Genomic DNA, 21,316 nt, shown 5'->3' with positions numbered 1-21,316 from the left:
TGTTCGTCAGCTACTCTCTTCAGCTATTTATAGGCTTCTCTTTCAACAGTAACTTGATATGATATTTGAATATTATATCTGTTGATTGCCACGTCAATATTCCTCTGACATTCGTACACTGTAGACTCTGAAATGCGGCGTTCCACTACGAGTTGCAGTTGGCTTTGTGCTGATGTCGGTTGAATGTCTTTTTCATCTGATGACGTGTATAGCTGAACGATCAGCTGATTAGCGGTAGCTGATAAGCTCATATTGAGTGAATCAACTGATCAGTTTCCAACTGATCAGTCAGTTGTCTTCGAAAGTCCTGTTAGGTTCAACTGATCAGTTTCCAACTGATCAGTCAGTTTACTTTGTCAGTTTAGTTCAGCTAGATTTAGTTTCCTTTGATAATTCACGCGATACTCTTTAGTTAGGCAAGCTGTGTAGTTCGATTACTTGATCAGTTAGTCCAATAAATAAACAGTTTGTCAAACAGCCGAAATTATGTTTTCAACAGTAGGGTTACTAGAAGAGATGACTTTCAACATGTTTAAGGTTCCATAGATGCATGTTTAAGGGCTGAACAGTAGGGATGCAAGAGCATAACGAAAATTGGGTTTTTAGGAAGTAGGGTTTGCGTTTTTGGTCCTAAGAAGAAAAAGACGCTTAACTGCTGTAGGGACGTGGTCATGGGTCCTAATAGGGTCTATTCATGGTCTTGGATGGCTCGAGGGAAGGCTGGTGCGAAGGCTAGGGCTGGAACGTGAACATGGGTGAGCCGCGCAAGGTTAGGTCACGGGTTGAGGGCTGTGGGTTCTAGGCTCCTCAAGCTCGGTCCAGTAGGGTCTCTAGAGGTCGGTCATGGTCCTAGGATAGTCAGCTAGGGTCTGGTTGGGTCGTCCAAGGGCTAGGACCGAATGAAATTAGGGTTTTGGCAAGTTAGGGTTTTGATAATTAGGGCAGAATTTTCCATCAGGGTTCTAGGCATGTTCAAAGGTTCTAAATGGCTTGAATTGGGTTGTATAAGGTATGATTATGTGTTAATAAGCTATGATTCAAGTTTGGTAAGGTTTAGTTAAATTTCGAGTCGACTCGGGTTAAAACCAAAACGTACGATTAAACTTTAAAACGAATTAGAAAATTAGTCGAAGAGCGTAAATTTACGTCTAAAAAATATTTATGGGTGTATTTTAAGGTGTTATGTTAGTTTGGATGGATTTGGGTTGTCGTTTTAAGGTCCAAGGGTAATTTGTGAAAGTTAGGGTTTCAGGGGCAAAACGGTCAATTTACACCTAAAAAATGCTAGACTTCCAGGCAGTGCCCTGAATACTATAATGAATGATAAAATATTTATTTTAAATGTTTAGGAATTTTATGATCAAACGTTAATGCTAAAAGACGTGTTGCATGCTTCATTTAAAAAAATTGATATATGTGCATGAATTTTTATAAGTGATGAAATGATGAAGGAGGTGACTTGATTGTGACTAATACGATGATTATGATGATATGTAAGGCCAAGACTTAGTTGATGGGTGAGAGTGTAGCTGATGTCCCAACCGCTTGACACCATGGTCATATGTAGATGAATCCATTGAACTACAGTTGATACAAACGTCACAATTAACGATTTGAATTCAATAAAAGGGAAAACGTATATGTATATGATGAAAGGAAAAATGATTTAAAGTTATGCATGTTTATGAAAAGCTATTTTATTAAAAGTATATATCACTGTTTCTTGTGAAGTTGCGGGGTTAATGGCTACTCTTGTTTTCAATTTCTCCCACATTTTTTGATAAAACTGAAATGGAGAAATGGTAGCTTCATTAATATCAACCTTAGATTTTCTTTTGTCTGTATTAGGTCTAAGGTTGATCTTTTCCTCTTCAATCCCTGAGGTGAAGGGTTGACTTGAAAACTCGAGATATTAATCTGGAGTTTCAATTTTTGTTTCAGCCGACTCATCTGGAGATGATCCCGACTTAACACTTGTGCTATGGGTATCCTGCTCCAGGTATAGAGTTTTGTACTCGAAAACTCTCCATTTGGGAAACTAGTGGCTTCTCAATGTCTATGTCTTGGAGGACAGGTATTTGTATTACAAACCATAACTGAGTATATGCATATAAACATCATGTGATTCGATCAGAGACAATTCTCTTATTGGCTTGTTGTAGCCTTCTCGCAACTTCTGCATTTAAGGCCAGCTTTTTGAACTCGTTTTGAAGCATTTCAAGGTGTTCCCTCAAATGCCTCTACATTTTTATGATGGCATCGATATCACCGCTGTCTATCTCTTGTTAAAAAATCTGCAAGAATTTTTTCATGAGATTTTATAATTACAATATCAAAAATATAATTTTGATATAACACTTGCCATCTTAATAATCTGACCTTCTCAGGTTTATATTATATTCTGTTCCTCAAGAAACCTTTTACATGTGTATTATCAACTTTTAAGGTGAATTTCTTTGCAAGTAAAAATAATGACCATTTTTCAAAAGCCCTTTTTACTGCATAAAATTCTTTTTCGTTGATATGTCATCTCATGGCTTCCGCACCTGAAAAAAGTCCACTGCAATATCTGCATGTCTGTTCTCCTTATGGTGTGAGCTTAGTTAATACTGTCGCCCACCAATGATCACTGGCATCGGTATATAATATCATGTCATCTTCATCTTGAGGAATGACCATTTTCGGAAGATTTTTACAAATCTCTTTGAGTTGGCTAAGTCATGTGTGTGTTCTTTTGTCCATATAAATGTCGCATTTTTTTTCAATAATGGACTAAATACTTTCCTGTGTTTTGCTAAGTTTTTAATAAACATCCCAGCAAAATTAATAACTACTAGAAAACTTTGAAGTTGTTTCTTTTCTTTTAGCTCGTTTGGAAAATTTTGCACCTTTTCTACTATATGATCCCGCAAAATTATTCCCGACTCATCGATTTCTATTCCGAGGAATTCAATCTTTCTTGTGGCAATGACTGCTTTCTTTTCAGATAGAACCAGTCCCTCTTTTTTGCAAACATTAGAAAAGATTTCTAAAAGCTTTATATGTTCCTCCATATTTTTAGATGCGATTAAAACATCATCAATATAGACAAACATAAATTTGAAATAATCTTTAAAGAGATTATCCATTTTCCTTTGAAATATCTAGGGTGAATTAGTCAATCCGATTGGTAATACTTCCCAAATATAGTGTCCTTGTGGTGTGGAGAAAACGGTAAATTTCTTGCTTTCTTCCTGCATCCGAATTTGATAAAATCCAGACTTACAATCAAATTTAGAAAATATATTTGCATTGCGTATGCAACTAATTAGATGTTCTCTCTAGGTATAAAATATCCATCAAACTCCAGAATCTTATTAATTTCTTGGTAATTAATAACTAATCTGGGTTTGTTCTTTTTTATCTCACCATGATTTCTTACAAGAAATCCTGGACTGTTGTATGGTGACATTCCTGCTTTGATCAAACCAAGGTCCAGATGTTCCTTGATTATAATTTGCATATCCCTTTGATCAACTATATTCATTGGGATAGGCTTGCATCAGACAAATTCATACTCTTTGTCTTCCTTAATTTTAAGGCAAGCTTTGAATTGATTTTTATCCCACCATGCCAAGTGATCTTCATTGTAATTTTCTTTGATCCTTCTTTCGACATCTTCTAATGATACCTTGGATTCAAACTCTACCTCATTCTTATATAGAGTTATCTTGAGGCATTCTATTTCATCTGGTTGTAGTTGTTTATCTGCTCTTAGTTGGAGCATTGTTTCTCCAAACCATCAAGAATCCTTTATTTTTGGGTTCAGAAGTTTTCCTTCATCACCACGCTTGCTGCGAAATTGAATAGGCAATTTTCTGTAAATTGCCTCTCTTAATCGCTGAACTATGATTTTGTGATCACAAGGTGTTCTGAACACTAATCTTCTAGTCTCATTTTCTTGCGTATAGGATTTATAAACATTTTTAGGAAATTATTTCCTAACAGAATGTCAGCTCCTGTATCATGAAAATAAATCGGTGGTGTTTTTACCTTATACCAAGGCGTTTGTCAAGCACCGCCGATTATGATTTCGATAATCTTAATCCCCTTACATAAGATTAAGATTCTTCTATAGAAATATCTTCCAGCAATATTTGGTAATTCTTCTACCAAATTATTTGGAAAAACTCCTCTTTTTGCTGTACAGGTTCCAGCATCTGAATCAATGTAAGCAACAAAATATTCTGTTTTATATTGTTCGTATAACATTCCTACTAGAACGTATATCGAGAATGGACTTGTGGTCATTGAATTTTCCACATTTTATCCTCAGCCATAAATTTCATTCCAAATTCTAGACGTTTCCAAAGTTTATGTTCCTTAAGAAACTCTGGCCCAAGAACCAATCAATCTGGTTCTTTTCCTCGAATTCCTTTGATATGAACTTCCAATTCTCCGATATTGGTCAATCCTTGATAAGTTCCTACAATAGGTTGTTTTAAATAGTAAATGGTATTGCAAGAAAATTGATTCCTTTGTTTCGTAATATCAAATACTATTTCTACTTCATTCCACCCTTCTGAACATTTAAGCTTTCCTATTGTTGAAAAGCTTTTTAGTGTCTGTTGGAATTCTTGGACATGTGTTTTTCCCCACCTGTAACTCGTAATTCTATCTCTCTGAATAGATAGTCTTCTTGATTCCAATCTAAGACTTTGATTCTTTTGTAGAATCGGTTTGTCTTGTATTTGGATATCTGTTTCCTGTATTAAGGGAAACTCAACTTTTTCTGGATAAATTGCTTTAGCAACTTTCCCAAATATCTCAGATATTTTAATAAAATCATTTCTAATAAATAATTCTAAAAGATGTGTATTAGATAGAGCATATGAAATTTGATAAGTAATAGAATACGATCTATTACCTTCTTTCATCAGCCTTTTTCCTTTGACGTTCCGATGCAACGTCAAAGCTCGACTGAAATCTCGATCTGCCAGATTGTAGGCAATTCTGGGATAGATTACTCCTACAATTTTTCCTGCACAGAGATTTTCTGAGATTGTTCCCAGTACTGAGTCTTGAATGTTCTCCATTCGTTTATCGCATATAGCGATATCAATGGGTGAATCTATTCCTTCTTTGAAAGTAGCTTTTATTATAATCTGGATTGCTCCAATATGAATCCAAGACATGGTTCGTGATACTTTTATCTTGAATTTTTGTAATTCCTCCTTAATTTCTTCAAAAAGAATTAATTACATCTCTATTCTATTTCATGTAAGTTCCATTGGGATTGTCATTTCCCTTCTAGAAACTTTATAGATTAGATGATGATTTCTGTTTATTAGGTCAAGACTACCTAAAAACGTTTCTACATATCCTGCAGAGAATCCCTGATACTTCTGAAGACTAGGATTTTCTCTCATGATCCTTTTGACCATGTTATGGGATACTGTTGTCTGACTAAAGAAACCAGACAAATCTTCATGTGTTTCGTGTCGAAACACTTCGTCTTAAGTTAGATTCTGATTCTGATCCATGAGATCCTTACTGACTTAAGACTTCTTCTTCTTCATATATACTTTTATCTGCGGCAATATCCTCAAACTGGTATACCTGAATAAGATCCTTATAATAAACTGCTTCTTCAATATCCGGGGTTGGATTGAAGCTTTTATCCTTCTTTTTTCATTTTATGGACAGTTTGTTGAGATATGTCCTCTTGCTCCACATGTCCAGCAATTGCAATTTTGAAACTTTCATTAGCTCGAGTGTGAGCTCTTCTGAAAGATTTCTTTGTAGGTGTTCTTCCTGTGCTTCGAGATGTACTCAATGCTTGAGATGATATCCTACTTCTTGATGGTCCACTTCTTTGCCCAGATTTATAAGATCTAGACTTTTTTCTGGACCAAACTGTTCTTGGTTTCCAAGAACTTCTTCCACTTCTAGCATAAGGATGAGTTCTAAAATTTTTTCTCTTCTGTCTTTGTGGTTTACTTCCAATAATTGTTGGAAGATCATTTTCTTTACAACACAAAGGAGTACGTTTGTTAATACCCCTTAATCGTTTGTAATTCTTTTGTAATGATGCCAGATGACACCATTTTGCCAATTTTCCTTGAGAAAAGAGGCTCTTCGTGCCAATGTATCTGGATTGCCAGTGACATATTCCCTTATTAGCATTTCTCTCCAGGGACTTGGCATTTTGGCGAAGAAATGTTGCATTTCTATATCTTCTTTGACCCTTGAATTCGATCTATATTTAGTGAATAACATAATATATCTATCCACTAAATATATATCATGTAATTCAAGACTATACAGAGCTTGAGTATATTTATTTTTCTTCTCTGTATCTTAACTGTTAAAATAGTATACCCTTATAAATTGTGTTTTTAAAAAGATTGTCATTCTTCCAGCTATCTCGCTAAGAGATTCTCCGGCTATGACTGATTCTTTGGTTTCTACCAAAGTTATGTCTCAAGCAATTTTAACTGATCTCATAAGACTCATTTCCAATAGTTTAATGAATCCTTCTCTATTGAGATCGAGTGTGCCTGCTGCGATTCTCATAACGGATGTCCAATCATCTATGAGATCTTCTCTTTTTTTGAAATCTACTACATCTAGGTTAAGCATAACCCTATAAAGATGTAAGGTTCTAAAACAGATTTCCCATAGGGTGTTTGGTGCAAAAGAATTTGATTTTTCCTTGCCCTTGTTCCCGCTGGGTGTGATTCTCCACCAATATGAAAATCGGGTTGTGATTCTCTCATATTTATATTATGAGATCCTACACTTTCTCTTGGTGGTTCATGAAAAGATGACCAGGTTATGGAGGGTTGTTCACCCCCTCCCCCCGGTTGTGTTTATCTTCAGATCTACGACCTTGAGGTTTGCAAATGATTCTGTAAGTTTTTGGAGATCCTCGAGACCAATTCTTTCTAAAGTTGTCATCAGATTAATTTCTTTTTTGAGACATATTTAATTAAATTGATCATTTTTTCATATTCAGTTAAAGGTTTTAGCATTACTTTGACTTTCCCTCGTTGATGTAACAAGGGTTCAGTACCAAAGGATGGTGGTAACCTTCCTTGTTCTAGGTTTTGAATTCTTGTTTGAATCTCTTTTAATATTTCAAGAATTTCTTCCTGGTTTTCAAAGATTTTTTCCATCTTTTGTGGTACATAATACAACATACTGTCATAATTTTGTACTGTCTTTTGAATTTCTCTTAAATCTACTGATATCTTAGAGGAATCCGGGACTATCTCTAAAAAACCTATTATTTTGAATCATAGGTTTACCTAGAACTCTGATAAGTTCCTCTTTGTTCTTGATATCTAACCTTGCATGTTTCAAATATTCCAGAATTTTGGAACAACTCCTGCAAAGAATTAATTTCGAACCTGGGTTCGAATTCATGTAATTTGAGAAAATTCTCCTCCTCAAACATTTAATTACTCAGTAATAATAAATTTGTGTTTTTGAAATAATTTTAACTAGGCAAAAACTTGTATGAGACGGTCTCACGGGTCGTATTTGTGAGATGGATCTCTTATTTGGGGCATCCATGAAAAAGTATTACTTTTTATGCTAAGAGTATTACTTTTTATTGTGAATATGGGTAGGGTTGACCCGTCTCACGGATTAAGATCCGTGAGACGGTCTCACATGAGACCTACTCTTTTAACTAAGTTCTGATATATTTTTGGCCCATGAAAATCAATCATTTAATATATCACATGTAAGGGTATTTTTGTCCTTTTAAATACTTTTATGGAGTGGAAACAAAGTTTTGATGTGCATAGAGTTAAAATAAAGTTAAGTTGAGTTTAGATAATTTTTCTCAATTTACACTTATAATATCAAGAATATTTTTAATCATTTTATCAAAATTAGAGAGTTCAAGCTAAAATTTTATTTGTTAAAGAATAAATACTAAGTTGAAAGTTGAATAGATATTTTCTTTTTAAATCTTTGCATTTATTTATACTTAAAAGAACAATGATTCAATTTCTTAATTTTTTAAACCGGATGCTTTGTAGACCTTCTCTTCTCACCGACGCGACCAACATCCGTCTGCTATTGCCGCTGCCGCTGCCGCTGCCGCTGCCGCTGCCATTTAAATCATATCCATAGATCCTTACAGCACGTGTATATCGATATTTGTATGCTTATTGATTGATTTGACACGGTAAAATTGAGGAGGATAATGTATCAGTGGAGGAAATTCGAATTCTTCGAGGAGAAGAAAAGCCGGATTCCGGACGAAGTTGAGGGAGGAATTCAGTGCTGCTCCAGCGGCAGAGGTAAAATTGTATTGGGTTCCGAGAACGGCACCGTTTCGCTGCTCGATCGTGGCCTCCAGCTTCAATACTCCTTTCAAGCTCACTCATCCTCTGTTCTCTTCCTCCAGCAACTCAAGGTATTGGGGTTTTTTTTTAAATATATATATTTATTGATATTCATTTATTCATCTGATTGCGGCCAATTTATCGTTGCTGAGTTTTTTGGTCTCAAAACTGATGGGAAGTTAGTCATCTTGGATTTTCGAGTTGACTCTGAGCTAGCGAGAACAATGAGGAACGCGTTATCAGGAAACTTCATATGCAAAATTCGGTCTACTTGGTCCAAGTTCGTATTTTTGGCCTTTTTAGTTAATGTTTCGGATGTGTATGGAATGCAAGTAAGAGTGTGGTCTTTCTCTTTATCTTGCGGATTGATACAGAAGACCAAAGCTTGAATCCTTAAGCTTATCACATGTCCTTTCTTTGTTTATGCTTCTTGAGTTTTAATCCATTTCATCGATTTCACTGGGAATCTAAATTTTCTCACTTTGCGTGAATCAGCAAAGGAACATCTTAGTGACAGTTGGAGAGGAGGAACAAATACCACCACAACAATCAGTTACATGCCTAAAAGTATTTGACCTCGATAAAAGGGTAGAAGAGGGGCCCAGTTCACCGAGTCCAGATTGTGTCCAAATTCTGCGGATATTTACCAACCAATTTCCTGCAGCACAGGTGCAGTTATATCAAAATGCTCATTGCTAGTCATGAGTTCTTTGAGGGATTAACAACTTAAATGCCATTATTTGCTATTTTACAGATCACATCCTTTTTGGTTTTTGAGGAAACTCCACCTATCATATTCATTGCCCTTGGATTGGACAACGGTTGTATTTATTGCATCCAGGGTGACTTTGCCCGTGAACGCATTAAACGCTCCAAGCTTGAGGTTGATAGCGGTCATTTTGACAAAAAACAATTTTCTATTACGGGATTGGGATTCCGAGTGGATGGTCAGGCCTTTCAGCTATTTGCTGTCACTCCAAGTTCAGTGAGTTTGTTTAATTTGCAAAATCAACCACCCAACAGGCAAACTCTTGATCACATTGGATCTTCAACAATCGGTGTAGCATTAAGTGATCGCTCGGTAGGTAAAATTAATCTCATTGTCTAGTGCATCTTTTTTTAAGCCATGTTTCATCGAAGAATGCTTACGGTTGTAGTAGAATAAAAATTGTTATGTTTTGTTGGAATCAGGAATTAATCATCGGCAGGCATGAAGCTGTCTATTTTTATGAAGTTGATGGTCGAGGCCCTTGTTGGGCTTTTGAGGGGGAAAAAAAGCTTCTTGGTTGGTTTCGTGGTTACCTTTTATGTGTTATTACAGATCATAGAACTGGTAAGAATACTTTCAACATCTATGATCTGAAGAACCACTTAATAGCTCACAGCATAGTAGTTCAAGACGTTTCTCACATGCTGTGTGAATGGGGTAGTATAGAACTCATAATGGCAGACAAATCAGCTCTTTTTATTGTCGAAAAGGATATGGAGAGCAAGCTGGATATGCTTTTCAAGAAAAATCTTTACACTGTAGCTATTAATCTTGTCCAGAGCCAGCAAGCTGATGCTGTGGCAACTGCTGAAGTTCTGAGGAAATATGGTGATCATTTATATGGAAAACAAGAGTATGATGAAGCGATGGCTCAGTATATCCTTACTATTGGCCATCTCGAACCTTCGTTTGTCATACAGAAGTTTTTGGATGCTCAGAGGATCTACAACCTGACTAGTTACTTGGAAAAGTTGCATGAAAAAGGCCTTGCTTCCAAAGATCATACTACTCTCTTGCTAAACTGTTACACAAAACTGAAAGATGTCGAGAAGTTGAATATATTCATTAAAAGTGAGGATGGTGCAGGGGAACATAAATTTGATGTGGAAACTGCTATACGGGTCTGTCGTGCAGCCAATTACCATGAGCATGCAATGTATGTAGCCAAGAAGGCTGAAAGACACGAATGGTATCTTAAAATTTTACTTGAGGACCTAGGTAGGTATGATGAAGCTCTGCAATATATAAATAGCCTTGAACCAAGTCAAGCTGGGGTCACTGTTAAAGAGTATGGAAAAATTCTGATAGAGCACAAGCCAAGGGAAACAAATGAAATACTGATGAGACTTTGCACCGAAGAGGGGGAACTGACCAAGAGGGGTTTCTCAAATGGTACCTTTTTATCCATGCTGCCATCTCCTGTTGATTTTCTCAACATTTTTGTGCATCACCCACAGTCTCTTATGGAATTTCTTGAAAAATATACCGACAAAGTGAAGGATTCACCTGCTCAAGTGGAAATCCATAATACCCTGTTGGAGTTATACTTAACTCGAGTCTTGGAATTTCCATCTCTTTCACAAACTGCCATAAGTGAGAACAGTGATCATAGAACGGGTAGAGTGTCACATGCACCTGCAATTTCAAACGTTGCATCAAATGGAAGGATAAATTTGATTCAGAACAATGTAGACGAGGATAAAGATCTCCACGAGAGGCATCAAAAGGGGCTACTCTTGCTTAAAAGTGCATGGCCATCTGAACAGGAGCAACCGCTGTATGATGTTGATCTTGCAATTATTCTCTGTGAAATGAACTCTTTTAAAGAAGGGCTCTTATATATTTACGAGAAGCTGAAATTATATAAAGAAGTGATTTCCTGCTATATGCAAGCGCATGATCACGAGGGTTTAATTGCATGCTGCAAGAGACTAGGAAATTTGGATAAGGGTGGTAGCCCATCTCTTTGGGCAGATCTATTGAAGTATTTTGGTGAACTTGGTGAAGATTGCTCCAAAGAAGTTAAAGAAGTCTTGACATATATCGAAAGGGATGACATCTTGCCTCCAATTATAGTTATCCAAACCTTGTCTAGAAATCCATGCCTCACTCTTTCTGTAATTAAAGATTATGTAGCTCGAAAGCTGGAACAGGAGTCGAAGCTGATTGATGAGAATCGAACAGCTATTGAAAAGTATCAGGTTGTCTACCTGATATTGTCTTTTTTTACCAGAAAGAAATTCAGTGATATAATAAAGATTAGATATTCGTAACGAGTGAAATTCATTAATAAAGAATAAATGCACGATTGAAGGATATATATTGTGAGTCCTTGGTTTTTCTGAAGTTATATGGATTAGATCTCCCATAGATTTTGAATCCTAGATGTCATCAATTTTAAGTAGAGTTCCATGAGGTGTAGACTAATTCAAGATGAGAGGTACCCGATAAAGGACTAGAGCTTATTTTTACCACATTAACTTGCGTTTCCTTTCTTAACCTAAATGTAGCCAAAGCATTATAAATGACTATTTTGCTATGGTAGAAATCGTTCACTCTGGGCCAAGGAAGATTTTCTTTTTCAGTTCATTTTCCAGTGTTGGTTCTTGTTTGGGTTGAATAATTTCTAGAATACTAATCAAATCCCTTATTTAGCATATTTTGAACATCTTTTTTTCGTCGGGTAGATCAATTGATTCTGCTGTTTTATATGGCTATGTATGTGGCAACAACCGTCCAACTATAGCATTTGAGTTGCTTTACAGTTTAAAAGATTTGAAGTGTAAGTCTGTAATGGTACCACTAGCCACAATTTTTGGTACAATGATAGGCCCTCAATCTTGACACTCTCAAACAGGTAACATTGTCTCGTACTTTTCAGTAACAAATGGAACCACTTTAGTCCTTGAACTTCAAAACCAGGATGATCTATATTTTGTTAACCTTTAAATCAGATTATGGTAACTGATATAATTGTTCTCTGTTCACTTGTCTGTGCTCCCATGCACTCCGCAGCTGTTATTTATGTTATTTTTCTTGTGAGGAAGTGTAAATTTGTTATACATTAGAACTTGGAAGAAGATATGTGCTCAATCTTGATCGAATCTGCAGGAGGAAACATCGGCGATGAGAAAAGAAGTCCATGATCTCAGAACAAATGCAAGAATCTTCCAGCTTAGCAAGTGCACAGCCTGCACTTTCACCCTAGACCTTCCTGCAGTCCATTTCATGTGCATGCACTCATTCCACCAGCGTTGCTTAGGCGACAATGAAATAGAATGCCCCGAGTGCGCTCCTGAATACCGAGCTGTTTTAGACATGAAGAGGAGCTTGGAGCAGAACTCGAAAAACCAAGATCGTTTCTTTCAGCAAGTCAGAACTTCAAAGGATGGTTTTTCGGTGATTGCAGAATATTTCGGGAAAGGGATCATCAGCAAAACTAGCACTGAAACTTCCGATGCTTTTCATACGACGAAAAGTTATTCAAATGGTAACTTCTGAAAATGGCCTAAAATTATTACATTTCTCGTGCTTTAGTGTTTGATGTTATTCTCCTTTTCCTTTTTTTTTTTTTTAAGGAGCTTTATTGTGTGATGTTGATCAATAATTTTTGTTTATTTATTTTTGGTAGAATTGCTTTGATGTTGTAATTTGCTTAAATAATATTGTAATTGGTTATGGATTGATTTTTCGATTTTGTGTTGAAGGGCTTGTTGATGATGACATGAGTAAGCACCATGAATCCCATGTGTTGTATTTCCAAATGTTTATATTTGGTCTATTTAGTTGTCAGTTCGATTGAACAAGTAGAATTTAAGACTGGTACAACACTTGTAGAACCAGATTTACATTAAAAAAAAAAAACATAATCAGTTGTTAACGATAAAAAAAAGTGTAGAATAAAGATTGACGTGAAGTGAGTTGACGAGTACAAAAACAAAAACTAGAGAATATAGTTTAATGTTCATTGGTAGGCCAACTCATGAAGCCACACAGGTGTAACTTTAATAACACATGTTAGATGGACAGATGCAATAAATTCTCTGATCCGGTTGGACTCGGCCTTCAGTTTCCTTGAAATAAAAGGATTCGATTGCAAAAGTCTGCCTCTAAATTAAAAATACATAAAAATTCTTAAGAGATCGTTTCACGGGTTAATTTATTGAGATTAATCTTTTATCGGACTTGATTTGTAAAAAAAAATTATTTGAATTGACTTGTGACTGTCTCGCATATATTATATGTATGAGATGTGTTGAACTGGTACATACTTATCTAAAGTGAAAATTAATATTTTTGGAATAAAAAGTGATGTTTTTCAAGAATAGGGTCGAGTAGGAGGTTAATCTTATAAAATTGAATTGTGAAATGATCTTATAAGAGTTTTTGTATTCATTAATATATTCACTTTATATATAAAATACAAATATGTTTAAACTCAGTGATTAATAATAAATTACTGAAACAAATCAGGATCTTGGTTATGAGTAGATCTTATGTAAGATGGTCGACTTCAATGATCTATATTCGTGAGACGGATAATTCTGATCTATATTTGAAATGAAAAAAAAAATACTTTTGACATTATATTTATAAAAATTTCCAAGTGAAGCTATAATTTTCCTGCCCAGTCGTAAGCATTGAAGAACATTTTGAATCTAACTATTCTGAAATGCTATCAATGATTTGGTTTTTCCCCTCTAACAAGCTCACTAACAATACCCTGGCTGTTTCTTCAGGCTTGAGGAACTTTAGGTTCTAATATCAAGTATTTGTACGGATGTACCAAGTCAACTATTGTTTACTAAAAAAATAACACTTTGTCATGGGTCGAGTCGTCGGTGAGATCGTCTCGCAAAATTGACAGGTAAAAGCTAAAACGATTTCATGAGAGTTTTTGTACTTGGTCATATTAATTTTTAGTATACTATATGTTTTATTATATAAAGGTATTTGAGAACGACTATAATAGAATCGACTAGGGGACAAGCATTGAGCTACGATAGCTCTGTTCTTGATATATTGAACATCGAGAAATTAAATCGGGTTTGATTTTCAAACCAAGTGGAAGACACTCAAAATAATCTACCATAAAAACCGATTAAATATTTTGAAAAACATTTAAAAGATATGCAAGTGAATGTGTAAAAAAATTTAGTTGAAGTATTTTATCAAACATTTTGTATGCAATATTTTTGTGTTTGAAGAACACAAAAAATGCTTGAACAATGAATATTAAAAACAGTAGCAATAAGAAAATGTAATAAAATAAAGATGCACAAATTTGTTTATTGATGTTCGGAGAATAACAACTTTTACGTCACTCCTTTTCTAATTAGGAAGATATCACTAGAAGACATTGATTTATACAACTTTTGTACAAACTTACTTTAACTTAGGACTTATCTCTTGCCTAATTGAAACTCATGGCACACTCGATTGTCAGCGGCAATCTCACAATTCGCATACTACAAACACAATTTTTAATATCTTTGTGTGAAGACTCACTCACCTAAATATTGAAGTTCAACTCTAATGTATATGTGTGAGGATTTAATCATTTACCATGTATGTATATCTTAAATATATTATCACACTTGAGTTTGCTCTCATTCTAGCTAATTTCTTTGTTTATGTTGCCAATGCTTTATTTAAATCCCCTTTGAAATCTTGTATTTAATATTCAATTTATTGTGTTTATGACATCCAAGAATGATATAAACGTTAGATACAAGAATATGACATTTAGTAAAATTTATGTACTGTTTCAGACATTGAAACAGTCATATTCACGCTTATGGCCACTTTCCTCATCTTCCGCTGATTTTGGGCTCTACTGGATGCAGCACCTACTGGCTGTCTACTGATTACAGTAGCTAAACAGCTACTAGTTTTCAGTAGAATCTCTACTGGTTTGGGCTCTGCTACATTTCAGGGTCTTCTGTTTTTCAGCACTCATGATTTCAACAACATTGATTTCAGTAGTAATGTGTTTTGCATATAACTCTTGATTCGTTGATATTTGGGCAATGTAATAAACACGAGAGTTGTAAATCTTTTTCTTATCTTTCCATAGAACCATGAATAACTCAATTTAGATCTTGATCAAAAGAGATATGCTCGAAACACTCAGTTGCGCCAGAGATTCGGCTCTACTGGAATTGAGTACAGAACAAGTAAATTCAATGCAAATTTGGTCCTCTTAGACTCTGATTCAGACCTCGACTTCTGAATATGATTTGTAGCATTTTGATTTGATTGTTTATCCATTTTGTGGTTGGTCATTTGAATCACTAAACTATGAGATAATATCGAAAAACTTCAGCTCGCTAGAAATTAAGGTGTGCGGAAATTTTTTTTCAACAACCTCTCACTTACAAATTGAATAAAATCAAGATTGTTAGCATTCAAAACCAAACAATATCCATCCTTTTTGGTCACAAAACTTTGATAAATAATGAAATATCTAACATATTTATCTTCCTTTTGTGTGAATAAAAAAGATAGATTTTTAAAAATAATTTGAACACAAAGTTTTTATCTCCCCAACACTGTTTAAAATTTGAAAGTTTAAAATTGATAAAAGTAGATGGATGGTTAACCAAATTTCTTCATAAACTATTTTTTGTGACATCAAATATGGTTTGATTTTAATCAATAAGCTGCTTTATCTTGTGTATAATCATACTGCAAATTTTATATCACTACGATACTCTATGAGTCTAGTTTGCAATGTAAAAAGTGGATTGTCATTTAGAAACTCAAGCAAAAAGTTATGTCATTTTTCCCCACGGTCGTTGCAAGCTGGTCGCAAATTCAACTATGCATATATATGTTATAGAAATATCAAAAATTTCAAATTTTTGATATAAAAATCAGTTTCAAATCTTCTTTTAAGAACAACCAGCACTGATATCAATTGATATGATCGATTGTGGACAAACATTGAGCTAGAATAGCTCGGTTCTTGAAATATTGAACATCAAGAAATTAAATCGAGTTTAGTTTTCAAATCAAGTGGAAAACACTCAAAATAATTTCTCGTAAAACCAATTAAACATTTTGAAAAATCTTTAAAAGATATACAATTTGAATGTGTAAAATTTTTGGTTGAAACATTTTAGCAAACACTTGGTATGCAATATTTTGATATTTGAAGAACACATAAAATGCTTCAATAATGCATATTAAAAACAATAGCATTAAGTAAATACAATAAAATAAAAATGCACAAATTTGTTTATAGATGTTCAGTGAATAACAACTCCTACGTCACCCCTTCTTCCACCAAAGAAATTATTACTAGAAGACATTGATTTATACAACTCTTGTACAAACACACTTCAACTTAGGACCAACCTCTTACCCAATTGAAACTCCTAGCACACTCGTATGTAAGCTGCATTATCACAATCAACACAAATGTTCAATTTCTTTTATGCTAAGACTACAAACACAATTTTTAATGTCTTTGTATGAAAACGCACTCATCTAAACTTTGAAGTTCAACTCTTATGTATATGTGTGAGTGATTTTGGGTGAGGATTTAATCATTTACCATGTATGTATGACTCAAATATATCACCATACTTGGATTTGCTCTCATTCTAGCTAATTCTTCATGTATGCTGTCAGTGTTTTGAATCCCTTTCCAAAGCTTGTATTTGATCTTCAAGTTTTTGTATTTATGGTCTCCAAGAATCATATAAACGTTAAATATAAGAATTTGACAGTTAATAAAGTTTCTAACATTGAAATTTTCATATTCGCGCTTCTGGCCACATTTTCCTCATTTTCTGCTTATTTTGGGCTCTACTGGATGCAGCAGCTACTGGTTACAACGGCTACTATTTTTCAATAGCATCTCTACTGGTTTGAGCTATGTTGCATTTCGGGGTCTACTGTTTTTCAGCAGTAATTATTTCAACACTATTGATTTCAGTAGTCGTGTTTCTTGCTTTTAACCATTGATCCACTGATATTTGGGGAAATTGATGAACATGAAAGCAGTAGCCATTTTTCTTATCTTTCCATCGAATTTAGATCTCGTAAAAGAGAAATATGTTCGAAAAACTTAGCTGCACCAGAGATTCCTTTCTATTCAGTACATTCAATTGCAATTTTTAATCCTCTTAGACTTTGTTACAGACCTTGACTAGTGAATATGAATTGTAAAATTTTGAGTTGACTGTTTAACTATTTTGATGGCTTGTCATTTGATTCACTGAGGTACGAGATATTATCGAATCACTCCTGCTCGTCAAAAACTATGGTGTGCTGGAATTTTTTTCAGCAACCTTTCACTTTCAAGTTGAATAAGTAACTACACACTTGCGTAAATATATTCAAATTATAATAACAAATTTTGTTATAATATGTTGTTAGCATTCCAAATCCCAACAGTATCATAATAATTCTTTTTATAAAACTATTAGGGTTCATTCGAGGTTGAAAGCATTAAAACATCATTTGTTTGAAATTCTATAAAAGGAATTTCACCCGTGTTTTCGGAGTCTCCCACTCTCTTTCCTTACACTCACCGAGTCACTGATACACAGGAATAAAAATCATCCGAGGTTGAGGTAAAAAATTTCATGAACCTTTAAGATAACATAGGAATCAGTATTAATAAATTTTGTTTCTTATTTATTATATAATTTTTTATGTCTGAAATGACCGCCGCTTTCCATTGATGTTTTATATTTGGATTCTTTCTTGAAAAGGGACCTCAGCATTTGATATTTGCGCGATGATCAAACAGAGACACAAGCCACCGGAGCCTCTCGATTTCTTTATCTGGACTGTTGATGTATTTTCTTTTCTGTTCTCTCTTTGGGTTTATTCCTATTTATTTTTGTGGATCTTGTGTTGCAGAGAATTTGTAGTAACTTGTGTTTAAGGTTAGTACGTTGTGCTAGTTCAGTTGCACTGCGTGATTTGGGAGAGTATGGAAGAAAGGGAATTAAGAAATTCTCAAAGTTTTCCTTTTTTTTTTGGGACCAGGTTAATGCGTTTAGTCCCTTTGACTGCATTTCTTATTTTATTTGTTTCTCCATACAATTGACTTTTGTTTCTTCTGGCTGGATGAGAATCTGTCTTGAAGCATGGATTTATGGAATGGATCAGCTAAATTTTGTTATTAAATTAATGTTTTAATAGCGCTTTGTGATTCTTGAGTTGTTTCTTTTTATTTATTTGTTAAGATAATTCATGGTTTTCACATGGTGAGTTTTGATTGAGAACTTTTAGGGTGCCTATCAAATTGATGATTTGTTTTAGAATTTTAAATGTATTTGTAGATGATGTCAATTGAAATCATGGTTTTAAATTCTTTCTGAATCAAGTTCCACACAATCCACGGGTTTGTTTTTCACTTTTAAACGAAGAATGGGAATTTCAAATTCTGTAGAATGGTAATGCTTTTAAAGGATCAAGTTTCACCGGAAGAGCTTGAATGACGAAGTAGTTTTAAGTGATCTTTCGATGCTTATTCTTCTCATTCTTGTCAGGACATGAATATTTAAGTCAAGTGAGGCACTGAACACATGAATATATAATTTTATTTTTTCATGTTACTTGGTCTAAGCAAACAACTGTAGTTTCAATTAATTATGTTGGATGTGTGGAACAAATTCACGTTCAAGCGAATGGCTATAATTTTGAACTGATCATCAGCTTAATGGAATATTTTTCCTTTGGTTGTATCTCTATGGTGCTCTACAGAATATTATGAACACAAATACCTTAAATGGTAGTGATTAAGTAATCTCGAGTTTTCTTTATTTTATTCTCTAGAATGCCAATGATTTTAATGGGTTATTATGGTTTAGTCATTTGATGTTCGAAAGTGGTCTTGTTTATAACTTGGAGATAAATTTTGTTAAAGATGTTTTTATAAAAAATTACTGCATCTGTATTTTCTCACAATTTTTGCTACTTAAATGACATTAGATATTTAAGAGATATCCTGATCTGTTGCAGCCTAAAGAAACTCTTGGAATACATAAGAAATGGAACCTCAACACGTAGTATCTAGTTGTTTTTTTCCCACAAAACTTTTTGCAAGTTACCTGCTGGAAAGGAGTTAAAAAAGACTAATCTTCTAAGAGGAGTCAAAAGAGCATAGGTTAAGAAAGTATTTGATCGATTTCCATATTTTGTCTCTCATTTGGTTTAGGATGTCGGCTTGTGGTTGGAAACGATAAATCTTGGTAGCTATCGCCAAATTTTCAAAGAACATGGGGTCAACGGAGAGTACTTGGAAGGGATGTCGATGTTCACTACCGAACAAATACTCCGTTTCATACGAAAGTGCCACATGAAATGGGGAGATTTCATAACATTGTGCAAGGAGCTAAGGCGAATTAAAGGTTTTCTTCGTCTCCCTCCACTTCTTGCTTCCAGTATTATAATTTATCTCTAGTCTCATATTTGTTTCTTGATTATTGATCGAAACTCTACCATATTAGAAGTTTATATTTTCATGGGTGTGAATGTACAACTCAATCTAGAGCTAGAGGGAGACTGCCAGGTGCGGTCGCCCTTTGCTCCATTTCTCTTAAATTTTCCTAAAAAATGCAGATTTTCAAAAAACTAGAAAGAGACCTGAACAGAATAATTTTTCTAATCTCATCTTTCCATTCTCTGAACCCATATACTTATACAAGGAGAATCCTGGCATAAATCTCTGGAGACAAAAAAAATTATAACAAACGAATTGGATTTTGAGAATTAAATATTAAAAGTAGAACACAGTTTTGATAAGTTGCAATTTTCTTTTCTTGTTTCACTTTTACTTCTTCTCTTTGTTTACACTATAAATAGGAAGAATGGCGACAGTTACACATTCAATTCGATCTCTGTAAATTTCTGCAAGATCGATGGGATTTTTCTTCCTTGTTCAAGTTCGATTTCACTCTACCATTCTTTTGGCTTTGCCACCACTCATAGGACTATTGTGATTGATTTAGGCGTCCTTTACTGATTGTTACTCTTGTCATTAACCAGTGGCTTGCTTGAAAGGGGAGCAAAAGGTACGTCAGCCTTGGTGGGCCCCGTCTTGTCTTTCCGTAGTATTCGCCAAGGCCGCAAAACGCAACATGCAATCGCGGGTGGTTTCGTTGAAGCTGGAAACTTAATATAAGTTTGCTTGTGTGTATCATGTGTCTGTGTATGTACTTGTGATTTTCAATCACTTTTGGGAAACTTGATAGTAGGATATTAGTACACATTTCCCTTTTGTCTTAAATTTTGTCAAAGTTATTGTTTCCGCTTCGATGGATGGTGTAGTTCTTTGGTTGGAAGGAGTTTTAAAAATAGTGGCAATGTTAATGTACGCATACTGTGAGATGATAAACATTTGTTGTTGTGTATACTTAAGCTTGCATCACTTCTATTTTATATGTTATGTGTAGCCACTTTTATTTTCAAACACAGTCAATGTTTGTGTTTATCTGTAGTCATTATCCCTTATCTTGTGCTTATTTGAATTAATTTTATAATATTTGTATATTTGAACAAAAGTTGAAAAAAACTTAATTTTGAAGATGATTTTACAAGAATTTCAAGGATAATAAAATATTAAAATAAAAAAAGAAATTTTTATTTTACTTCCTTGTAAAATACAATGGAAGCAAGGATAAGTAGGAGAAATTTTGAAAATTCTAGAATCATTCATGAGGGAATCTATAGTTTATTAAAATTGATTTTGTGGCAAATTTCTTAGGGTTCAAGTGGAAAGTTTTTGGCCTTTTAAAATCATAGCTCATTAAAGAAGACAAACGCTGGAAAAAATATAACGTGAAGAAAAGAGAAACGTACAGTAGATTGACGTGAATAGAGAGAGATGAGAGAACAAAATTTTTCGTGAAGAAAATGAGAACTTGGAGGAAGACAACTAAGCAACCTTCTATTAAAAATTTAGAGGAAGAAGACTATAATTTGTGAGAGAAGATGAAGACAATTTCCAAGATAGAATCGAGCCAACCACGGTGAGATTTTCTTATTCCTTCCTAGATTTTATTCTTATGAATTCAAACATTATGTTCTGCTTTGTTTTGATTTTATGGAACAAATTTCTTTATACTAAGACCATGACAGACCAAACAATACTTTGTTTGATATTTGGTTTTGTTTTCAATATATTATTTTTCTCGATTTTAATTATTGATTGATATTGGTTTAATATTTCTTGTTAATAACCTGATTA

General features: G+C 34.3%; 2 protein-coding genes across 2 annotated transcripts; both read left to right on the top strand.

Moving 5' to 3' along the window:
* Window positions 1–7,986: 7,986 nt before the first annotated feature.
* On the top strand, window positions 7,987–12,855 carry LOC140984419 (vacuolar protein-sorting-associated protein 11 homolog). Its single transcript, XM_073451822.1, has 5 exons — window positions 7,987–8,410; window positions 8,835–9,008; window positions 9,094–9,420; window positions 9,531–11,309; window positions 12,220–12,855. Exons 1-5 carry the CDS (start codon window positions 8,198–8,200, stop codon window positions 12,607–12,609), a joined length of 2,883 nt encoding a protein of 960 aa, XP_073307923.1. The 5' UTR covers window positions 7,987–8,197; the 3' UTR covers window positions 12,610–12,855.
* A 4,680-nt stretch (window positions 12,856–17,535) lies between these two features.
* On the top strand, window positions 17,536–20,495 carry LOC140985307 (uncharacterized). Its single transcript, XM_073453123.1, has 4 exons — window positions 17,536–17,690; window positions 17,832–17,917; window positions 19,286–19,478; window positions 20,116–20,495. Exons 2-4 carry the CDS (start codon window positions 17,858–17,860, stop codon window positions 20,244–20,246), a joined length of 384 nt encoding a protein of 127 aa, XP_073309224.1. The 5' UTR covers window positions 17,536–17,690; window positions 17,832–17,857; the 3' UTR covers window positions 20,247–20,495.
* Window positions 20,496–21,316: the final 821 nt, after the last annotated feature.

Source organism: Primulina huaijiensis, chromosome 9 (genome assembly GCF_012295235.1).
Source record: "Primulina huaijiensis isolate GDHJ02 chromosome 9, ASM1229523v2, whole genome shotgun sequence".
NCBI classification, from domain to species: Eukaryota; Viridiplantae; Streptophyta; class Magnoliopsida; order Lamiales; family Gesneriaceae; genus Primulina; species Primulina huaijiensis.
Note: the sequence above shows the minus strand (reverse complement) of the source record. Positions and strands in the feature narration are given on the sequence as shown.

Coding starts and splice junctions, on each gene's coding strand:
- LOC140984419 (XM_073451822.1), top strand. CDS start 8,198: ATGTATCAGTGGAGGAAATTCGAATTCTTCGAGGAGAAGAAAAGCCGG. Junction 8,411..8,834: donor TCTTCCTCCAGCAACTCAAG/GTATTGGGGTTT, acceptor TGCGTGAATCAG/CAAAGGAACATCTTAGTGAC. Junction 9,009..9,093: donor ACCAATTTCCTGCAGCACAG/GTGCAGTTATAT, acceptor GCTATTTTACAG/ATCACATCCTTTTTGGTTTT.
- LOC140985307 (XM_073453123.1), top strand. CDS start 17,858: ATGATCAAACAGAGACACAAGCCACCGGAGCCTCTCGATTTCTTTATC. Junction 17,918..19,285: donor TCTTTATCTGGACTGTTGAT/GTATTTTCTTTT, acceptor CATTTGGTTTAG/GATGTCGGCTTGTGGTTGGA. Junction 19,479..20,115: donor GGAGCTAAGGCGAATTAAAG/GTTTTCTTCGTC, acceptor GTCATTAACCAG/TGGCTTGCTTGAAAGGGGAG.